Source organism: Talpa occidentalis, unplaced genomic scaffold (assembly GCF_014898055.3).
Source record: "Talpa occidentalis isolate TD23 unplaced genomic scaffold, MPIMG_talOcc4v2.1 talOcc4.9, whole genome shotgun sequence".
NCBI classification, from domain to species: Eukaryota; Metazoa; Chordata; class Mammalia; order Eulipotyphla; family Talpidae; genus Talpa; species Talpa occidentalis.
The window spans coordinates 94,290,088-94,311,081 of record NW_023605305.1 but is presented as its reverse complement, the minus strand read 5'-3'; the positions used below and the strand labels follow the sequence as shown (position 1 = coordinate 94,311,081).

The following is a 20,994-nucleotide window of genomic DNA, read 5'->3' as shown; positions in this document are numbered from 1 at the left end:
TTCATATATAAATTGAGAAGTCAGGTCCTTGATTATAATAATTTACTTGTTTATTTCTTACCTGAGGTGGGCAGAATTTGTAAAGGTGGTATGTTTTTCACATTCTGTAAATGTTCAGATTCTTGATTAAATGCTAACTGGAGGTGATTTGGTGGTTCTCCACATAAGTGTGTAGTCTGACACATAAGGGTAGTTTTCACAGAGCTTGTCTCTTGCACAGAAGGTTGTATCTGCTAAAACAAAGTCAAATAATATTATCTTTCAGAGATTTTTGTTAATTGAAGTAACACTGCATTATAACATAAATTTCAGCTATGTGTCATTAAAATCAACGTATTTATATACATTAATATTTCAGCATTTTAACCACTTAAGAAATATAACTAAGAAAACAGAAACAAGAGAGAAGAATATAATTTTATATTGTCTTTCAAATACATTATTTAAGTTATACAAAGTTATAATTATCACTACCTTACAGATGAGAAAACTAAGGTTGAAAAAGTTAAATAACTTGGCCAAAGTTATATTAAGAGTAGTAGACATAGACTGAAGAAGTTTCAGTTATTATAGCAGTGCTATTTAAAATAGCTTCCTGTGAGTTACTGAAATAAAGACTAAGTTTTATACTAAATTTAGAGACTAACCCACTTTTCTTTACCCCTTTTCTCCTAGTTGAATTACAGACATTGGGAGGAGAGGTTAACAATCACATGATTCTTGATCAACAAGGCTACCATCAAATTTTGATTCTGTTTCGAGTTAACTAGGAGGTAAAACAGCTAATTTAAATATTGCAAATCTAATTTAATGACTACTATGTGCAAGGCACCAGACTAAGCCCTTTATATTTTTTATTTTTAAAGATTTATTTAGGGCCTCCCCGGTGGCGCAGTGGTTGAGTGCTGGGTTGCGAAGCTGCCCTCAGCCTTTGCGGCACCAGTTCGATCCCCGGCTGCTCCCCAGCCACCGGAGGAGGGTCCCACATGGCGCGCAGACCTCTCCTGCCGCCCGCTGCTCCCCTCAGCAGTGTACTTCGGTCCTTCTGCCTGCTCTGCTCCCCGCTCTGGCTCTGGTGAATTCTCTCACCCTCCCACGCTTCTGACTGTACCCAGTGCTTGTATCAATCAATCAATAAATAAATCTTTAAAAATAAATAAATAAATAAATATTTATTTATAAGAACCGGGGTACAGGCCAGATGCGCGGGAGGGTGAGGATTCACCAGAGACAGAGCGGGGAACAGAACAGGCAGACTGATGAAATACACTGCTGAGGGGAGCAGCGGGTGAGACAGGAGAGGTCTGCTCGCCTGTGGGATTCTCACCAGCAGGCTGGAATCAAACCCGTACCACAGAGGCTGCAGACAGCTTCACAGTGCTGTGCTCAACCGCCTGTGCCACCAGGGAGGCCCCTATGCCCTTTATATTGTCTTCTTTAACTTTTACAATTATCCTATGGGTTATCTCCATTTAGAGTTTACAACAGGTCTTAGAAATAATAAAAGTAACTTGCATAAAACCTTTTATCTCTTCAGTAACAAGTTAAGTTATAGTACCAACTCCAGGTACTATATCACTTAAGCTTTGAGTAGCAGACAGTACAGAGATGAATAAGACAGTCTTTCTCCTCTATTTAATAAAGGCATTGAAGTGAATGAGTAGATAAAAATGAATGAATAGGGCCTCCCCGGTGGCGCAGCGGTTGAGTGCTGGGCTGCGAAGCTGCCCACAGCCTCTGCAGTGCCGGTTCGATCACTGGCCACCAGGGAGGGTCCCACATAGCATGCAGACCTCTCCTGCTATGCCCGCTGCTCCCCTCAGAAGTGTATTTCGTCAGTCTGCCTGTTCTGTGCCCCGCTCTGGCTCTGGTGAGTCCTCTCACCCTCCCGCACTTCTGACTGTACCCAGTGCTTGCATAAATAAATAATCTTAAAAAAAAAAAAAGACCCTATATTAGTATATTAGGTAATATACTAATCATTTCTTCCATTTTTCTGTAAATTTCAGACCCATTTTAAGCATTCCCTTTCCTTTAGGCAGTGTATATTTCTTTTTCATTTTCTCAATAAATTATTACAACACTAATCATATAATTTCTCAACCTAATGATTATATTTCTTCTCCAAACTTAGAGCTCCTTCAAGACAGTGTTATCTATGTTGTATTCCCTAACCAAGTTAGATAGTGTTAAATTAAATTATTGTAGTTCTATGTTTGGGGTAGATAAAGTGTTTTATATGGGGATGATAACTAAATTGGTAAAAGATAAAATAAAATTACTGCTATTCTCCAAGCAGGTCAATTACTTATTCAATATTAATGTACTAAAATTAATAGTTGGTGACTATAAGCTTTATCTTTAGAAATGCTGTCATTTCCCTATTAACTTTTTAAAAAAAATTCCACCTTATCATGCATACCTTACTGCATGCACATGGGAATACTAATATTGTCCCCCGTTAGTTAGACAGTAGGGCTAAGCGGAAATATCTTTAATTTGTTCTAGCTACTCCTGACTAAGAAAACAGCTATATCTTGTAAGAAAAAGGCAGCCAAACAGTTTCTCTATCCTAGTTTCTTCAGGAAAAAAATCTTTAAACATTTAATTGACAAAATAAGAGTGAAAACTTTTTTCATGTAAATAAAGAAAAAATAATTTTAAAGAAAGTTACTATACTAATTAAAATTTTCAAAATTTAAAGATTCTAAGGTAAAATGATGAAATAATTTACCTTTACATTCTCTTTAGAAGGACAATCATTCTGTTTTACGCCAGTAAATTTAGGAAACACGTCTGCAAATGTATATAAATAAGTATTTCAGAATTTGCCAGCTAAAAAAAATTACCATCTAAAGTCACAAAATTTTTTATATTAGAAAATGGTGATTTAAAGAAAATGCCTTTACTACCAACCTCTTCAATTAAGAAATCCTTCTAGTTACCAGGTTATGCCCTCTTTGAATCAGTCAAAACTTAAAGGGACACTTGCTTTGAAATGGGATATTTTCTTTTCCACATAAAGGAATAAATATCCACCCATGAATTTCAATTTGGATTATATAGGCAAAAAAAGAACAGTGTGTTACTTCACAGTAAAGAACTTGGATAAGTGATAGTTTAAAAAAGAACAAGTTACAACAGCGATAACAAGTTAAACATGCAGTACCAACTATACTACAATCATCTTCTATCAAGTAGCGATAAATACAGCCATCAGCGGCTTAAAACAATTAAGAAGTTACTATAAGAGAAGGGTAGTTATTTGTCTGAATAGATAGTCTTATTAAAAGTGAAGCAATTTGATTTTGTGATAACATCTGCTTTGCTTGCTAAGCAATAATAATAAAGAACCCATCTAATTAATATTCTAATTACTTCAAACTATTTGGCAGCCTCAACTATACAGTAACAAATAGGTTTATAGTGCCTCTTTTCTTTTAGAAATGCCTTTATAGTTGACAATGGAAGTATAAGTAGATAGAAAGTGAGCCCTCTCTGTGAGGGGGATAATTCGGTTCCTTTTTCTTTATCTTATAATTGATTCTGGTACTAGCCTCCAAATCACAAGACTAGTCAGTGCAGCAAAGCACCAAATTGGTAATTAATGCCTTGACCCATCTCTGACCCATTCTGGCCAGTTTTCATGAGCCATGTAAGCACTATTTGCTTCAGGTTCTAGTGCACCAAGGCTGGTCAACACCAAATCTTATTCAAACTTAAAATATTCTAATTTTAATAATTACCTTCTGCCTCCTGAAATGCCATCAGTTTCCATTGGATGTGTTACTGTTCTTTCCTCTCCTAAGATGTTTGATGCTGGACATTGTTAAAATTGCTAAATGCCACTCAATGACGTGCTTTAATTTAAAGAATTCAAGTATTTAAAATGACACGAACCATCTTAATGTCACTCCACTAAATATTATTTTAAGTGTCAAGCATTAGGTGGAAAAGTAAGGGAAGAAGAGAAACTAAAAAAATTGAGAACATAGATTCAGGAAGCTTTCACATTTAGGGGAAAGTTATGATTTTTAGCTCTGAACAAAAAACAGACTTCATTAAAATGATCATAAAATATATGCACATTTATATATTTATCAATTACTCAAATATGCACCTAAACTATATTATTCTACAACATAAACTCTTACGTATAATAAAAATATGACATACTATGTAAGTATTCTGCTAAAATATTCAAGGGTATAATCTTTGTTTCCTGACATATAAAACAAACTCAGAATTATAAAAATTAGCACCTCAAAATTTGAAGATATTAACAAAAGACATCAATGAATTCTAATATAAGGAAAGAACCAAATCACCTATATACTATGTCTTATAGAAGTCTCATAGACTGTACAGCTAGATGACTAATGACAACCTATGACTTAGTATTTTGCTTCTCATTCTAGTCTTACATAGCTCACTTTCCAGGAACATAGTAAAGTAAAACTGCATATTTCTGTTTACTTATGACATCTTGGCCTTTTTACTATGAAGCTTAATATAATATCTCAATTAGTGAAGAAACCTTACCGGCTCCCTAACAACATTAGCTAAATTGAGCTCTAGAGTAAACATATACATAGAGGCAACTAATTTCTCCAGGAAACTGTGGTTATAGCATACCTACCTTATGTGGATAAAACTGGGTAATATACATAAAGTACTAAACAAAAACATATTATGTACCTTCCTTAATATGTTCTCTTTTAACATCTCCCAAAAAACCTCAATGTAAAACTGATTACAAGTTTTGATTCTGAACTGGCAAAAAAATTAATCATAGAGAGAGTGCTAGAATCATATATTTGATTGAAGAGTTTGTTTAATATCTATCACCTGTCAAATCACTGGGATAAATTGCTCCAGAGATACCAAATGTTATCAGCAAGCCAATATGAACTTCAAAACTCTATAAGCCAAATAGAAAGATAATTCACAATGCAAAACCAAAACATAACACCACATCAAGCAAGAAAACTTACTAAAGTTTTTTAAGTTAGAAAAATAAATCACACTTCCATTATACAAGACAATGCATAGAAAAATGATTAGAAATCACTGCCTGATTTTGCTACCTTATTTTAAAGGAAAGAATTTTTACTACTTGGGCCTCCTAGGTGACCCAGGGGTTAAAGTCAGTGCTATTAAGCTTTCCCCAGCCATTGCAGCATGAGTTCAATCCCCGGCCAGGGAGCTAACTCACATGGTAAAGCAGACCTCTCCTGTCTTGCCTGCTGCTCCCCTCAGCTGTGTATTTCAGTAGATCTACCTGTTCTGCTCCCCAATCTGTCTCTGGTGAATCCTCTCACCCCCTGCACCTCTGACCTGTACCCCAGTCCTTGTATGCACAAATAAGTCTTTCTTTTTAAAGATTTATTTTTTATTTATAAATAAATAAATAAATTTATTTATTTATAAATAAACAGGCCAGAGGTACAGGAGGGTGAGAGGATTCACCAGAGACAGAGTGGGGAGCAGGACAGGCAGATGGACTGAAAGCACTGCAGAGGGGAGAAGCAGGCGCGACAGGAGAGGTCTGCTGCGCCATGTAGGGAATCTCCCTGGCTGGAACTTCACAGAACTGTGCTCAACCCGCTGTGCCACCGGGGAGGCCCACAAATAAATAAATCTTAAAAAAAAAGTTTTACTACCTAAGCCATTAATTAGGTAATGCTAGTTTATCACCAAAGCCTTATTCTATAGACAAAAATCAAGCAATTTGCTATTGATGTAAAAAAGTTTGGTCCATTTAAAAAATGTTTTGGCAGTTTTCTTTGAAGTGTTTATACTGATTTTAAAATAGAAGAACAAACCAATTATAAATTTCTCATTCTTTTACCTAGTTTATTTAAACCTCATTAGAAAGTAGGGGGAAAAACAAAACAAAAAAACTTAGACGGTTTTCAAAGAGGGCAGCACAATAGAATCACCTGGGATACTCTGAACACTATTCATACCTCGCCCCATTCAGATGTACACTTTTTTAAAAGTTTTTAGCGGTGATTCTAATGTAGTGCCAAGGAGGAGAAATAGTACCCAGATAACCTTTTTATTTATTTGAAAAGAAAAATTTTAAATGCACATGACAAAATTCATCACTATTTCTAAGACTCAAGTTTCAAGCACAGATTTTAATATATATGAGTATTTAATCAAGCTTGAATCCTTGAATTTATCCTTCATTTGCTTTGAAAACATGTTAATTGATGAGAAACTAATAAAAGTTTCAGAAACTTATAATGATAGATACTCAATCATCTTTCTGGTTTGAATGACTAAGATTACTCCAAAACTGTCATTACTCCAAAACAATACTTCCTACCTTTACTAAACCACCTTCCACTGATATCGTAAAACAAAATCTATACTTGAACCAATTTTGTCTGTTTAACCTTGCATGAAAAAAAATCACATCCTGTCACTTCTACAGAAAACCTGGGTTTTAGCACCAAAAGGAAAATTGTTATTTTATTCCTACTTTAAAGTTACCCATAACTAAGAAAGTTAAATAAAGAGAGAGCAATTGTTAAAGAATGTAATAAATGTCACTCTCTGAACATTACACTAAAGCCTATGAAACCAAAGGCTATGAAAACCAAAGGTGCCTATGAAACCAAAAGGTGCAACAGATGAAGGGACAAATCCACTGTGTCTTAACCAGCTAACTTCTGAACCATAACCACTGAACTTCTTTGTGTGTAATTGCTTAACAGCTGAAATGATAAACATTGCTGCAAAATAGTCTATCCCATACTAATCAAGAATATGTGCTTACATTAAGATAATTCCTGGAGGTTTCATTCAAAAGCACTTCTACAGGTGAGCTGCTTAATTTATTTCTCAGTCATATTATTAGTCACAGGATTAAAGCTAATCCTATTCTTCCCCTATTACTTGTACTATAGAAAAACTCTCAACAGCTTGCAACTTGTGTATGTAAGGGCACAGCCTAGCTAACAAAGGGTGTATCTACTGGGAATTCATTTCATTGTTAAGCCTTATTTACCTGATATTTAATAATATCTTGGTGGTAATAAAAAAAGTTTAGAAAGATTTTATATTTATAACAATGTTTAATAAACACTCTCAATTTATCTTCAATTGACAATTTACATATGCTGATATCATCCAGGAAGATAAATGATAAAATCAGATTCCTCATTTTTATTTTTCAAAGCTTTGGAGCTTTACTACAATTCTATCTTAGCATTGATTTATATCTTGTTTGAAATAATAAAGACTTTTTAAATGAAACTTTCCTTGGAAATCACTGCTTTCCCACTTAATTCTATTGAACAAATCAGAATTAAGTCCATGTTTTTCAAAAGCACATAAAATAAGGTTTGGTAATACATAGAAAATAATTTTAAGTAATGTGGAATACACAGCTCTAACACCATTTATAATACTTAAATGTTTTTCATAAATTTACTCTTAAAACATTTGGGCACATTTAAACAAAATGATATTTCAGTAAAAAGAGATCAACTCACAGTACAGGATAATTGTAAAAACCTAGGAGTTAATATTAATGAATTTAGTGAAGTTAACTTAGAGCTCTGTTCCTTATAACAAAAATTACAAAAGACTAAGACTTGGTTAAGAAAACTGTATATAGCTACGTTGCTATAAAATTTAGGGAGACAGGTATTAAAAAACAGATTAAGAAAAATTTACTAAAGCTCCATATCCTATCAGAAAAGCATTTTTCACAGAAGCTTCAAAAAAAATTTCCTCTATTAAGTATTTGAAGAAATGAAATTATAATCACAGGTATTATCTTGAATAATCAACCCCTTCTTAACTAGAGTTCTGGGAATCAAACCATTACTGTAAGTTTCAGTTCTGGACAAATCTTGATAAATTTGAAAGCTAAAAAATCTTATTTATATTTTCAGTTAATTTTTACTAATAAAGTTTTTGCTAATGTATCTAATTTTCACATTTCATTTTCTCAGTAAATAGCCTAATTTTTTCCTACCCTAAAAATTTAGATTTGGGATTTGTCATCTGCTCCTTGAGAAAGTCATGTGAATAATTAAGAATGGTAGATGCTTCACTTAATCTTTCAGTAGAGGCTGCTATTGACATGATCTGATTTAAACATTTTTTTCAGTTTAAAATTCTTCTTTTATTGTTCTCAGTAAAGTAAAAAGAATTCTTAGTTTACACACTAGAAATTGAGTCTTGAAGTATTTTAATGTGAACAACTGAAGTTAATGTTTAAGACAAGAGATGATATTGCATCATCTACTAATTTAATCAAAAATACAACTGTCTTTTCCTTATAAAATCAGGCATTCCACTTGCAATTTATAGCACATATTATAGTGTTTTTCCAATGAGGAACATAGCTTGAATATTTATAAAAGTATTAAAATTTCAAAGATAAAGGATAACTCATGTTAGAAGACAAACTTATTATAGTGCTACAAATTTACACATTATCCATACTGTAGGCTGAAATTTAAAAAATTGCTACTTTTAACAATAATGTTTTTTAAAACAGCCGATTACTTGAAAAATATGACATTAAACAAAAATGTCAGTTATGAAATAAAAATTCCATAGTGCTTTATAATTAGAATCCTGAGGCAGTTATTCTGCTACACATTTTAAGGACACATAGTGGGTGACAAACATTCTTTCCTTCAAGAAACGTTTGGAGGATTCTTTCAGAAACTGATAGCTCAGATGAAATTTAATTTACTTATTAAACTATCCTATGCTTCAGTGCTAATTTTCTTCTAGTACTCAAGGCATTTATTGATCAGTAGTCAATCAATAATTAGATAATTCAAATTAACATTATAATTAAGAGTTTTATCCTACAAATAAAAGACAAAATGCTCTAACTTATTAGGCCATAAATGCTTTATTAGATGAAATTACAAATGCTAAATACAACTTAAAATACTAAATGCAACTTGAGTTTTTCCAGTATTGTATTATGTTTAGTCAAATATAAGGAAATAATGTATAATCAAAGCCCTAAATTAAAAAAATGTCTAGTATGACAAATTCCAACAAAAGCAAAAACTCTTTTTATTCTAACAGAAATGTTTACCACTAAATACCTAAGAAATGTAAAAACAAAAGGCAGCAATCAGAACCACATGCATACAAACTAAACAGAACTCACAGTGAGAAGTACTGCAAGCTAAAAGACCCTTACTACAAGTGAAAGAGGGATATTCTTACAAATGGTAAGAATTCCTGCTGTGACAACATTCTATGTGGGAATTTCTCTTAAAAAAGATAATTGAAATTCATGACAAATAAGAAACATCCCATTAAAAATAAAGCAAAATTTAGGCACAAAAGGACCCAATATTCTGATTTTGCCTTTTGGTAAACAATGATGAAATGCCACTGCCAAGTCAGTTCCTTGAGGCAGTGATAACTGGTCAACTATAAAACTATCAATCAAAGAGCACAAAGGAAAATGAATGAGTTATGCTTGACAAAGCTGTGGTACACTCCGCAAGTCAATATGGTATTTTAGCATTACTGAGAATCTGAATTTTAAGCACATTTTTCTATGAAAGGAAGATAATATTCTACTGTGAAGAAACCACAGAAGTGGGGGGAAACGCTACTTTACAGTTTCTCGAATGACTGGCTTCTTAATTCAAAATGATTATTCGTTTTCAGAATATATTGCCACAACAGGAAACACTTTCAACATTAGAGTGATCTGCTATAACATGGAGAGCAAAGTGAAAGGTGTCCTCAAATAATCTTTTATTTCATAAAAAGAAGTGAAGATCGTCATTTCACTATTTGATATATTCTGATATTAAGATCTGGTATTATATATTAAGAGACTATCCCACCTTTAGTAAACTTATTTTCAACATTACAAGCCTGCAAGTCACATATGTATAATATGAAATTTCATTTTACATAGCATCTCTTAAGAAAAATAGTAATATTATCAACATGCAATTAAAGAATGTATGGCATCCAAACCGCAGATTCTGGGAAACTAACACATACTTCAAGATGTAAGTCTCAATATTACAAGAAAATAATTCTCCCACAAACAGAAGCACACTTAAGGGGACAGCTAACCTGATTCGGAATCACTGCTGTCAGAAGAACTTGAATCGCTGCTACTACTTTCAGAGTCTGAGCTGCTGCTGCTGCTGCTGCTGCTAGTCTCACTCAGTCGGGAACCACTTCCCATGGCCGTGGGCTTGGGTGGTTGAGTTTTCTCACCTATAAAACAGGGAAAAACACATTAAAGTAACAATAGAATTAAACAGTCACAGGAACAACAAAAAAAAACCTGCCACTTGCATTTTGTTTGACGTTTTCTAGAATTTAACTGATTATTGACATCCATTAACCGCTTTTCCAACTCCTGTTTTTTCAGCAAATTCAGCTCTTCTTTGGATTTCACTACTTTCTTTGCTGTATGATTAAGGAAAAAGGAGTGAGTACAACTCAACCAACATAAATACCAGACTGATTTCTACTAATGTACAGAAATACATGCCATGAGGTTTTAGTGGTCTTCTTCTTAGACATGCAGCCACATATTTTTCAAGTTCTCTTAGTGTTGACGCTTTCAGGGTTTCAAAGTCTATCTCTATTTCGTCAGGATTAGAATTTCTCAAAGAAGGTTCTCGTGATTGTATTATGTGAACAACTCGCCCAAGTTTATCTCCAGGGAGTTTGTTTATATCCAAACTTAACTGCCTTTTCTCATCATAGTTCATAGGTTTAGCACTATCTTCATTATCTTCAGATTTCAAAGCAATGACCTGTTGTTTTCTCTTCTTTGGCTGCCTATAATAAATTAATTACAATGAAAATAAACATTACAATTAGTCAAATTTATTGCAGATAATAACATTTTTAGGGGCTTCCCTGGTGGCACAAGGGGCTAAGATGCAGCACTATGATGCTTTCTGCAGCCACTGCAGCAGGGAGCTACCCACAAGGCATAGCATACCTGTCCTGTCTTGCCACTACTCCCCTCAGCAGTGTATTTCAATTGGTCTGCCTGTTCTGTTCCCCACTCTGCCTCTGGTGAATCTTCTCACCCTCTCCCCCCACCTCTGGCCCACACCCATGTTCTTGTATGCATAAATAAATAAATCTTTTTTAAAAAAACCAAAATATTTTTATATAAAGCATCATGAAAGATACTTACTTGCTCTTAGGCTTTTCCTTTAACTTCATTTGCTTAAACTTTTTCCTTGGATTTTCATCTCTGTTATTAACCTTTTCTTTTTTCTTTTCCCTTTTAGACTTCTCATTTTTTTTCTTTAGCTTACGGAAAGGTACTTGGGACAGAACCTGCAGCTGTTGATGAACAGCTTTAAGCTGAAAAAGGAAGTATTCTTTAAATACTCATAGTTCTAAATAATCAAAGACACTTGAAAAAATGAAGGCATTCCAAAGCCAAGAGAACCCTTGATGAAATTTATTTAATATTACCTTTCTTTCAGGTTCTCATTCTAATTCAGAAATTCAATGAAGGGCATAAATTAAATTGCAAACGCTATCACATGCTCAAAGAATATCTATGTTAAATCAGATCAAGAATAATTAACATTTCCAGGTCCCCTTAAGTGTTTAAATCATTGATTGTTCAGGCTTGAGTTCAGAGCAGATTAACATTTTATCACAAAAGGCAACAAATGTCAAATAAAGATCTCATCCATAAATATCTCACATTATGTCATATAAGTCATTTCAGTTAGAATCAACTCACTGTGGTTAGGAATATATGAGAAATTTAAGATACAAAGATTTTTGAGTAGGAAAAGATTTAAACATTAGAACTGTGCCAGTAAGTAAATAAGGCCACAAATACTTAGTCATCTAAAATATTTAAGTTTTTAATGTAGAGAAAAATTTTATAATAGATCAGCAGTCGCTTCTCAAACGAATATAAAAACTTGTTGTTAATACAATTAACTACCTGCTCTTGAAGTTTTGAAAGACGCTGAACGCGTTCATCTTCAGAATCACCAGAAGAATTGTCTTCAGAGGAAGCTTCACTACTGCTTTCTCTATCTAAAGTTTTGGTGCTATCTGTTTTGATGCAACATACAGGCATACTTTCAACAGGCTCATCTGGGATCTTTGCAAAATGCATTTCAAAAACATCCTATAATAGAAAATTAGCAGTAATGGTTTTTTACATTTCTGATTTAATGCAGCAATAACATCTTTTAATAAAAAAGTACATTTCTCATTTCTTTCTTTTTTTTTTTTTTTTCCCCTCCTCCTCCCTACCAGTTGCTCAATGTTGGGGGTGGGTGTAGGGGGGAACAGAGAAGAGAAAAAGTACCTTCATTATTATATTGATATTTTGATGAGAATTCCATTATTTTCTTTTGGTAATTCTTTTCACAATATATTCCTTTATCAAACTATTATGTTACCTACCTCAAACTTATATAATTTTATATTATGTCATATGTCTCTATAAAATTAGGGAAAAAGATTTACCAGAATTAAAAATAATAAGACTCATGCTTTACCTTAGCAATTTTTCTCCCTTTTCCTGTAAGACAGAACTCTCAAGTTATATAGGAGATGTTTTTTCAAGTATCCCCTGCTCTGTGGTTGGTTGGTGTATCACTACTTAATCTTCCTACGGCTTAACCTCAAAAGCTCTTGAGTCTTTCTTTACTGGAACATGGGTTCTGGTCAACCATATCTTTTTTACTGATTCTTCTCTTTTCACTAATATCGCCCCCCAGGATTCTCTATATGCAGGGAAGCTTTAAAAAAAGATTTGTTACTAAAGGATGCTACACCTCAACAAATAACTTCCCCTGTCCCCACAGTTTTAAGAGTATAATTTATAAACTATATTTATAACTTGGAGAGGTGTTGTTAGGGGGAAAAGGATGTCCTAAAGCTAATTCCATACAGGCTTTGTGGACTCCACCCCCACCCCAGGCCAAAGCCAAAGACACTGGGAACTCCAAATCCCATCACCACCAAAGGAAAGGTGGCTGGGACCTGAGGGTGGGGTTAAGCAGTCAGATTGGTATAAAGCCAGACACGTGGGCTTTGGAGGGGTCCCCATTTTGACTCTCCACCAGCTTGCAGCGTCCGGCCAGCTCGGAGAGTGCTTTTTGGGTTTCCAGGTCGGCAGATCCGGTAGGATGCATTAAAGACTTTATTTCCCTATTTTCTCCCTGAGTTGTACATTTTCCTTATTTCCTTTTCCCTTGTAAATAAACCTTTTATTAACCTTTTGTGTGTGCCTGTAGTGGAGTATTCATAAGTCCCTTGTAAGCGCGCGGATGAGGACCCACAGCCAGGCAACCCGTTCAATATCGGGGCTGCTCTATAACAGCGTGGGCATTATTCTTTATCATAAATTATGATTCTAAAATCTCTAAACTGTTGTTGAGAAAAACACACTCAGAGCACACACAGACCTACCTGTAGCATTCTTGCCATTGTGACTACTTCATGATCTGGAGGATTGTATTTGTAGCAATTCATGAACATTAATCTAACATCTGCAGCAAATTCATATGCATCTTTATATTCTTGGTTGTCCATTTTTCCCTAAATGAAGGAAAAAAATTACAGAATCCATAAGTAACAGTTTAATAACTATTTGGGTGCCTACAGTATTTATATTAGGAAATAATTCAGACAGACAGAATACAAGTAATACCAAAAACAGATACCTACCACCCAGATTTGATAAATGTTAAAATTTTGCTATATTTGTTTGCATATTCAGATTTTGAAAAAATCCACAGGATTTTGACAAGTAGAGTTGAAAAGGGCATTCCAAGTAAAAAGAATAACGGGAACAAAATCACAGAGGAGCACAAAGTATTTCCAGATAATCTTGGACAGACAAGTAGGAAGATAGTAAAAAGACAAATTCCTTAAACACCTAACTGAAAGGTTTGTAATAAAATTCCTTTGCAATGAAAAATACTAAAAATTGAAAAGAACTATCTGTACTTGTGGGCAGCCTCATATGAAGCGAACAGAGAAGGGGTACAGAGTAGCAGAGGGGGTTACTATAAAAAGAAAAACAAGCAGACAAGAAAATCTTATAGACTCCTGGGCAAAACATGCATATCAATGGACAGTAAAAAACAAATACAAAAGACCAATATACAAACAAATATAATGTGTCAGACCTCAAGAATAATTAAAGAAACACAAAACTAAAACTGAAACAATTTTCTAGCAATCAGATCACTGGCAATTGAGAATCATCTCATCAATTAACATCATCATCTACTTACCCTTAGCATCCTCTAGTAGCCTCCTAACCACACTGCTGCTAGAGGAATTATAAAAATCAAATATGAGAGCTTCCCTCGTGGCGCAAGGGGTTAAGACACAACCTCGGAAGCTATCCACAGCCACCGCAGCATGAGTTCAATCCCCAGCCAGGGGGCTACCCACATGGCGCAGCAGACCTCTCCTGAACTCGCCCGCTGCTCCCCTCAGCAGTGTACTTCAGTCAGTCTGCCTGTTCTGCTTCCCACTCTGTCTCTGGTGAATCCTCTCACCCCTCACACTTCTGTCCTGTACCCCGGATCTTGTACGCCGAAATCTTAAAAATCAAATATGAGGGGGCATCCCTGGTAGCCTAGGGGTTAAGTCTCAGCAGTTTGTAACAGCCTGAGATTGAGCCCCTGCTGAGGAACTAACCCACACAGCACAGCAGCCCTGCCTTTTAGTCTGCTGCTCCCCTCAGCAGTGTATTTCAGTAGATCCACCTGGTCTGTTCCCCACTCTATCTCTGGTGAATCCTATCACACACCTCGACCTAAATATAAAGATCTGGTATGTTCTTAACCTCAAGTCCTTCTACCTTGCACCATACTGTGTCCTATTTATCCTTTAAGAATCAACCCAAACTGACCTATTTCAGATGTTTCATGACCTCTTATATAAATCAGAGAAAAGGAGAAAAACACATTTTGAAAAGATAATGCTTAAACATTTTTTATAAGTTAAAACATGAGCTTTAGATTGAAATTACTGATTTCTACTTGAGATGAATGAAATTAAATGCCCAATTAGAAGAGAGGAAAGACACAAAAGATGATAAATCTTGACAGCAGATACCTGAAGATATCTTCAAGAGCCAAGGGAAATAACCATCATTCTAGAATTCCAAGTCAGTTACAGACTCACTCAAGAATAAAGACAAATATAAACAGTTTCAGACATACAACTACTGAGAGTTCCTGATCTATAAATATTCATGAAAGAGACACTACAGTTTGTACTTCAGCAAAAATAAAAAGAGTGGAAGAGTAGGATGCAGGAAATGAGGATAAGCACAAGAATGGGTAATAAATTTTTAATGTTTCCTGTCCCTGGACATCACTGAGTAAGCATTGTAAAAGTATCCCCTTCTACTATCATTATGTCTAAGTCAGAGTCACCCAAGAAGCCAAAACAGTTGGGGAAGCTCTTTATTGGAGATTTAAGCTTTGAAACAACTGAATAGAGTCTGAGAAGTCACTGAGCAATGAAGAACACTCAGACTTTGGTAATGAAAAAGTCAAATATGGGGTCTTCTTGGTGGCACTGTGGTTAAAGTCTCAGTGCTATCAAGCTATCACCAGCAACTGGTCATGATTTCGATGCCTGGCTAAGGAGCTAAACCACATGGAACAGCAGACCTCTCCTGTCTCATCCACTGCTTCCCTTAGCAGTGTATTTCAGTCAATCCGCCTGTTCTGCTCCCCACTCAGTCTCTGATGAACTCCCTCACCCCCCGTACCTCTGGCCTACACCCTAGTTCTTGTATGCATAAATAAATCTTAAAAAAAAAAAAAGAAAAAGAAAAGAGTCAAACACCAGGGGCTCCAGAGGATTTGGGTTTGTCATGTATGCCAATGCAGAGGAGGTGAATGCAGCCATGAAGACAAGGCCACACAAGGTGGATGGAAGAGTTGTGGAAGCAAAGAAAGCTGTGTCAAGAGATTATCAAAGGCCTGGTGCCCACTTAACTGTGAAAAGAATTTTTTTAGTGGCATTAAAGAAGATACTGAACCTCATTTAAGAGATTATTTTGATCAGCAACTGAAGTGATGAAATCATGACATGTTGAGGCAGTGGCAAGAGATGCTTTTCTTCTGTAACCTTGATGACCAAGATTCTTTAGACAAGACCATCATTCAGGAAAATCACACTAAGAATACCACAACTATGAGTTAAGGAAAGTCCTATGTAAGCAAGAGATGGTCAGTGCTTCATCTAGTCAAAGAGGGCAAAGTGGTTCTGGAAATTTTGGTGGTGGTTGTGGAGGTGGTTTTGGAGGGAATGACAAATTTGGACATGGAGGAAACTTCATTGGTGGTCGTGTGGATAGCTACAATGGACCTGGTAGTGGTGGAGGTTATAAAGGAGGCATCCCTGGTTACTCTGGAGGACACAAGTAATGGATGTGGTAGACAGGGTTATGGAAACCAGGACAGTGTCAAAGGCTGGAGTGGCAGCTATGACAGCTATCAGAATGGAAGAGGTGGAGGCAACTTTGGTGGTAGTGGTGGAAGCAATTTTGGAGGTAGTGAAAACAACAATGTTTTGGCAATAACAACAATCACTCTTCAGATTTGTGACACAAGAAAGGAGGAAACTTTGGAAGCAGAAGCTCTGACCTCTATGGTGGTAGAGACCCCAATACTTTGTCAAACCATGAAACCAAGGTGGCTATGGTGGGTCTACCAGCAGAAGTAGATATGACAGTGGCAGGAGGCTTTAATTAACTGTCAGGAAACAAAAGACTACAACGGGTCTTTCAACTCAGTCAAGCACAATGATAGCAGGGCCTAGTTGCTATAAAGCAGACATATTTTAGACAATACTCTGTGTATGGGCAAAAAATTGCAAAGATGCATTTATAACTAATTGTATAACAGGTTATTTTAGTCTGGTCTATGGAAAGTGTCAATCATTTCAACAAAGGGTTTTAATACAGATTTGTTTTTTGCACCCATGATGTTGATTGGTAAATGTAATTCTCTAATCATGACACTGAGTAAGTCTGTCTTTTTAATAAATAAATCCAATACTGATGAAACAAAAAAACTATGTTTATGTCATCCAGACCACAACGAAGAACAAAATGAGCAGTCCTTTAGGAAGACTGAGATATTGAATAATTTTATAAATGCTACAGTTCTATTATTTTTTGTAATTGCCCTAAGATTAATATATAATTAAATTTTGCCAATAATTTAAAGCTTTAATCAGCAATAAAGAACATTTACTAATCCAGCGGAAGACAAAACACAAGAATAAAAATGCAGAGGGTTGGAAACTACATAAATGCCTTACCCCCCAAAAATTACAGAATTGTAGAAATTTTTTATTTTTATTTTTTTTTAATATTTATTTTTTACACAAGCACTGGGTACAGTCAGATGGGCGGGAGGGCGAGAGAATCCACCAGAGCCAGAGCGGGGGGCAGAATAGGCGGAAGGACCGAAGAACACTGCTGAGGGGAGCAGCGGGCGCGGCAGGAGAGGTCTGCGCACCATGTGGGACCCTCGCCGGTGGCCGGGGAGCAGCCGGGGATCGAACCGGCGCTGCAGAGGCTGCGGGGCTCAACCGCGGTGCCACTGGGGAGGCCCAATCTGCCTGTTCTATTCCCCGCTCTGTCTCTGGTGAATCCTCTTACCCCCAGCGCCTCTGGCCTGTACCCCAGCTCTTGTATGCATAACTAAATAAATCTTTAAAAAAAAAAAAAAGAACCATAACGTGCCATAATATATAATAAAAAGATATTTTAAAATATCCCAATGATTCACTGGAATACACTACTGGTGATTTTATTTTTTTCTGAATTTTCAATTTCTTTACAATTATAAAATTACTTCTATAATCAAAAATGTAGTTCATCCTATTAAAAAACGCTTACCTTGATAGTGCCAAGATCCATTGGATTTTTTACAATATCATAGTAGTTATGGAGTCCCAAAGCATTCACATCAACTGGATTATAAAAGGGCCATGCATATGACAAGTGCTTCTTTGCAAGCAATTCTTTAAGAATCTCACTACAGTGCCTTAATTGTTCGGTTACTTCAACACTCTTTACAACATTATATTGCTGTTGAGAATCTGGCAAAACATTCTTCAGCACATTTTCTTTTATAGGTGGCATTTTCACTGATTTTTTCTCTGTAAATATTGGGGAAGATTCATTACTTGCTTTAACTACTGAAGTTGTAGGAGTGGTTGTATCTGCTTTCCTTTTCACACCCCTTGTAGCCTAAAGCAAAACAATTCAACAGAAAAAGTACAATTAAAGTCACATTTAGAAAAAGTTTTTAAAACACAGAAAAGATTACTGGCAAAGTTTGTCTATGTGTTAAGTATTAAAGCTTAATTTCTTTTTTATAAGCAAAATAAATAGTTCCAATATTTTCTTCCCGTACCCCAAAGAATTATATTGTACAAAGCTTTGAGACCAATCAAAGATTTAAAAAAGTCATGGGGCCTCCCTGGTGACACAAGGGAGCACTATGAAGCTATCAGCAGCCACTGCAGCACAAGTTCCTTCCCAGTCCTGAGAGCTAATCCATAAGGTGCTGCAGACCTCTCCTGTCTCGCCTGTTGCTCCCCTCAGCAGTGTATTTCAGTCAATCCACCTGTTCTGCTGGACTCTGTCTCCGGTGAATCCTCTCATACATACCCCTACCTCTGGCGTGCCCCCCAGCTCTTGTATGCGTAAATAAATAAATCTTTAAAAAAAGTTATAGCACAACTTAAAATATTAATACTACAACGATACTACAACAGTTCAAATTCTAAGAAATCTTAAAGATTTGGTTTGTACCCTACTCTCTGTTCACAAAAATGCATACAGAGGCAGAAATGGTATGCAAAGACTGCTAAAGACCAATTTTCATATCAACTTAAAAAACATACTGACACCACAATCACCAAAATTACATTGAAATATTCAAACTGTAAACTTACTTGAGTCACTGTTTGTGAAGTAGAGTTGAGAGGAGTTCCTTGTGCCATGTTTAAAGGAGAGATAGATGTTTCAGGAAATACAGAAGGAAGCACTTGGTGCTTAAATACTTTTTCTGGTACTCTAGGGCATTGTCTTTCTTTGGCAGAAGAAACTGCTGCATTCTGTTGAGTACCTAACAAAGTGTGAATCAGAATCAACATTTAATAAAATATAAAACTGCGCTTCAGATCCAAAACAGTAATATTTTATTTTTATGGGATCTTTTAGTACAGAAAACATTGGCAATTTTGGCCCACCTATTAGTATAGAATAGATACAAGATCCACTAAAAACAGTAACCTTTTATCTTAGAGTTTACATTATTGGGTGCCTACATATGAACGGCACTGTGCTACAGGAAACCGAGCTCCACAACCATAATCAATGCAAGACAATCTCGTATGATAGACATCCTTGTGCTCAAAATTCAGCTGACCTTTAAAATGGACATTTACATCAATAGAGTAGAAGGTAGAAAGACTTCCAGATGTCTATCCTTTTTGAGGATTTATTTCTAGTCATTATATTTGTACTCACATGTTCAAAATGTCCACAAGTATTATCAAACAGGATAATGCACATGTGTATATGCAAACATATACGGAAGAGAAAGAGAACATAAACTTTTTTCTTGCTTACCTTTCTTTATTCTTTCCTTACCACCCACAACTTGTTCTTCTTGTGGCATTTGGGATAATTTCTGCCTAAATAACTTTTCTAGTGCTTGTGCCATAAGAACAATGTCATCTCCAGGCTAGGAAATATATAATATATACCATCAATTTACACCTATGGTTACAGTGCCAAATTTCTACAATTCAGGATATCTTACAGAAGATGGTGATGTAGTACTCTTAGATAGACTTTGCTAACCAACATTTATAGCTTCTAAATTAAGCTCAGAAAACAACATAACAACTGACATTTAAATTCTAACATCTTACCCTTTTAATTTCCACCCAAGACCAGGATGCTTATTTGAGCACCAGAAGGTTATACCCCAAACAATCCTTCTAATACAAGAAAGTATCAGAAACTAGAATTTCACTATAAAACAAAACTTGTTCACAAATGTAAAAGAACATCATGGTTTGACTTAATGTGATTCAATTTTTTTTTTTGTGTGTGTGTGTTGGGACCCTCGCTGGTGGCCGGGGAACGAACCAGTGCTGCAGAGGCTGCGGGCAGCATCGCAGCCCAGCGCTCAACCACTGCGCCACCAGGGGAGGCCCTTAATGTGATTCAATTTTTAATTAACTGTCCAGTTTCAATTAACTGACACTTTAAATCTTAACTATCTGCTTAGAAGTCATCTTCTTACTTTACCTCATAGTAAGAAAAAACTAATTACAAAGCAAAAATCTAAAGCAGAGAACACTTATTTCTAAGTTAGTTCAGGAAAATTACTGAACTTGGCATTAATTTGTTATAAAATATGAAATCAGCATAATTGTTTATATTTATTTATATGCAACAGCTAAGAATTAGAAAGCGAAACAGGGTTGCATACCTTGTTGTATAAATAACAATTTGAGAACATCATATTGAAGTCTTCTATACATTCTGAAGCCTTCATGTAATATTTATGTTCCAAACGCTTCTTAATTGTATTTAGATCCATTGGGTTTTTTATAATGGTATAATAATCCTGTGGTTTCCAAGAAGAAATTCTAAATGTTAGTAGTGAGAATGATTCACTACAACTATTAGCACACAAAGAATTTTATTTTATTTTTTATATATATATATTTTATATATATTTTTTAATAAAGGCATGTTTTATTTATTTATTTATTTGTTTTTTGTTTATACATGCACTGGGTACAGTCAGAAGTGCGGGAGGGTGAGAGAATTCACCAGAGCCAGAGCGAGGAGCAGAGCAGGCAGAAGGACCAAAGTACACTGCTGAGGGAGCAGCGGGCGGCAGGAGAGGTCTGCGCGCCACGTGGGACCCTCCTCTGGTGACCGGGGAGCAGCCGGGGATTGAACCTTCA

General features: G+C 35.6%; 1 protein-coding gene and 1 pseudogene across 7 annotated transcripts in view; one reads left to right on the top strand and one right to left on the bottom strand.

Annotated features, from left to right (window-relative positions):
* The window catches only part of BRDT (bromodomain testis associated), a 44,212-nt gene that overhangs the window by 11,209 nt on the left and 12,009 nt on the right, over positions 1 to 20,994 (bottom strand). For 6 of the 7 annotated variants that reach the window (XR_005122923.2, XM_037499384.2, XM_037499383.2 and 3 more), the window contains 12 exons: positions 20,511 to 20,648; positions 19,640 to 19,754; positions 18,961 to 19,133; positions 17,897 to 18,250; positions 13,429 to 13,557; positions 11,948 to 12,136; positions 11,174 to 11,346; positions 10,514 to 10,806; positions 10,315 to 10,428; positions 10,087 to 10,233; positions 2,735 to 2,796; positions 62 to 233 (listed from right to left, as the gene is read on the bottom strand). Coding sequence is in view for 6 of the 7 variants with exons in the window: in XM_037499384.2 (XP_037355281.1) it covers positions 62 to 233; positions 2,735 to 2,796; positions 10,087 to 10,233; positions 10,315 to 10,428; positions 10,514 to 10,806; positions 11,174 to 11,346; positions 11,948 to 12,136; positions 13,429 to 13,557; positions 17,897 to 18,250; positions 18,961 to 19,133; positions 19,640 to 19,754; positions 20,511 to 20,648 (2,059 nt within the window). In the remaining variant the exon portion in view is untranslated. The remainder of the gene's footprint in view (positions 1 to 61; positions 234 to 2,734; positions 2,797 to 10,086; positions 10,234 to 10,314; positions 10,429 to 10,513; positions 10,807 to 11,173; positions 11,347 to 11,947; positions 12,137 to 13,428; positions 13,558 to 17,896; positions 18,251 to 18,960; positions 19,134 to 19,639; positions 19,755 to 20,510; positions 20,649 to 20,994) is intronic. The other variant, XM_037499389.2, reaches the window with a different exon arrangement.
* Positions 15,395 to 16,738, top strand: LOC119235836 (heterogeneous nuclear ribonucleoprotein A1-like; annotated as a pseudogene).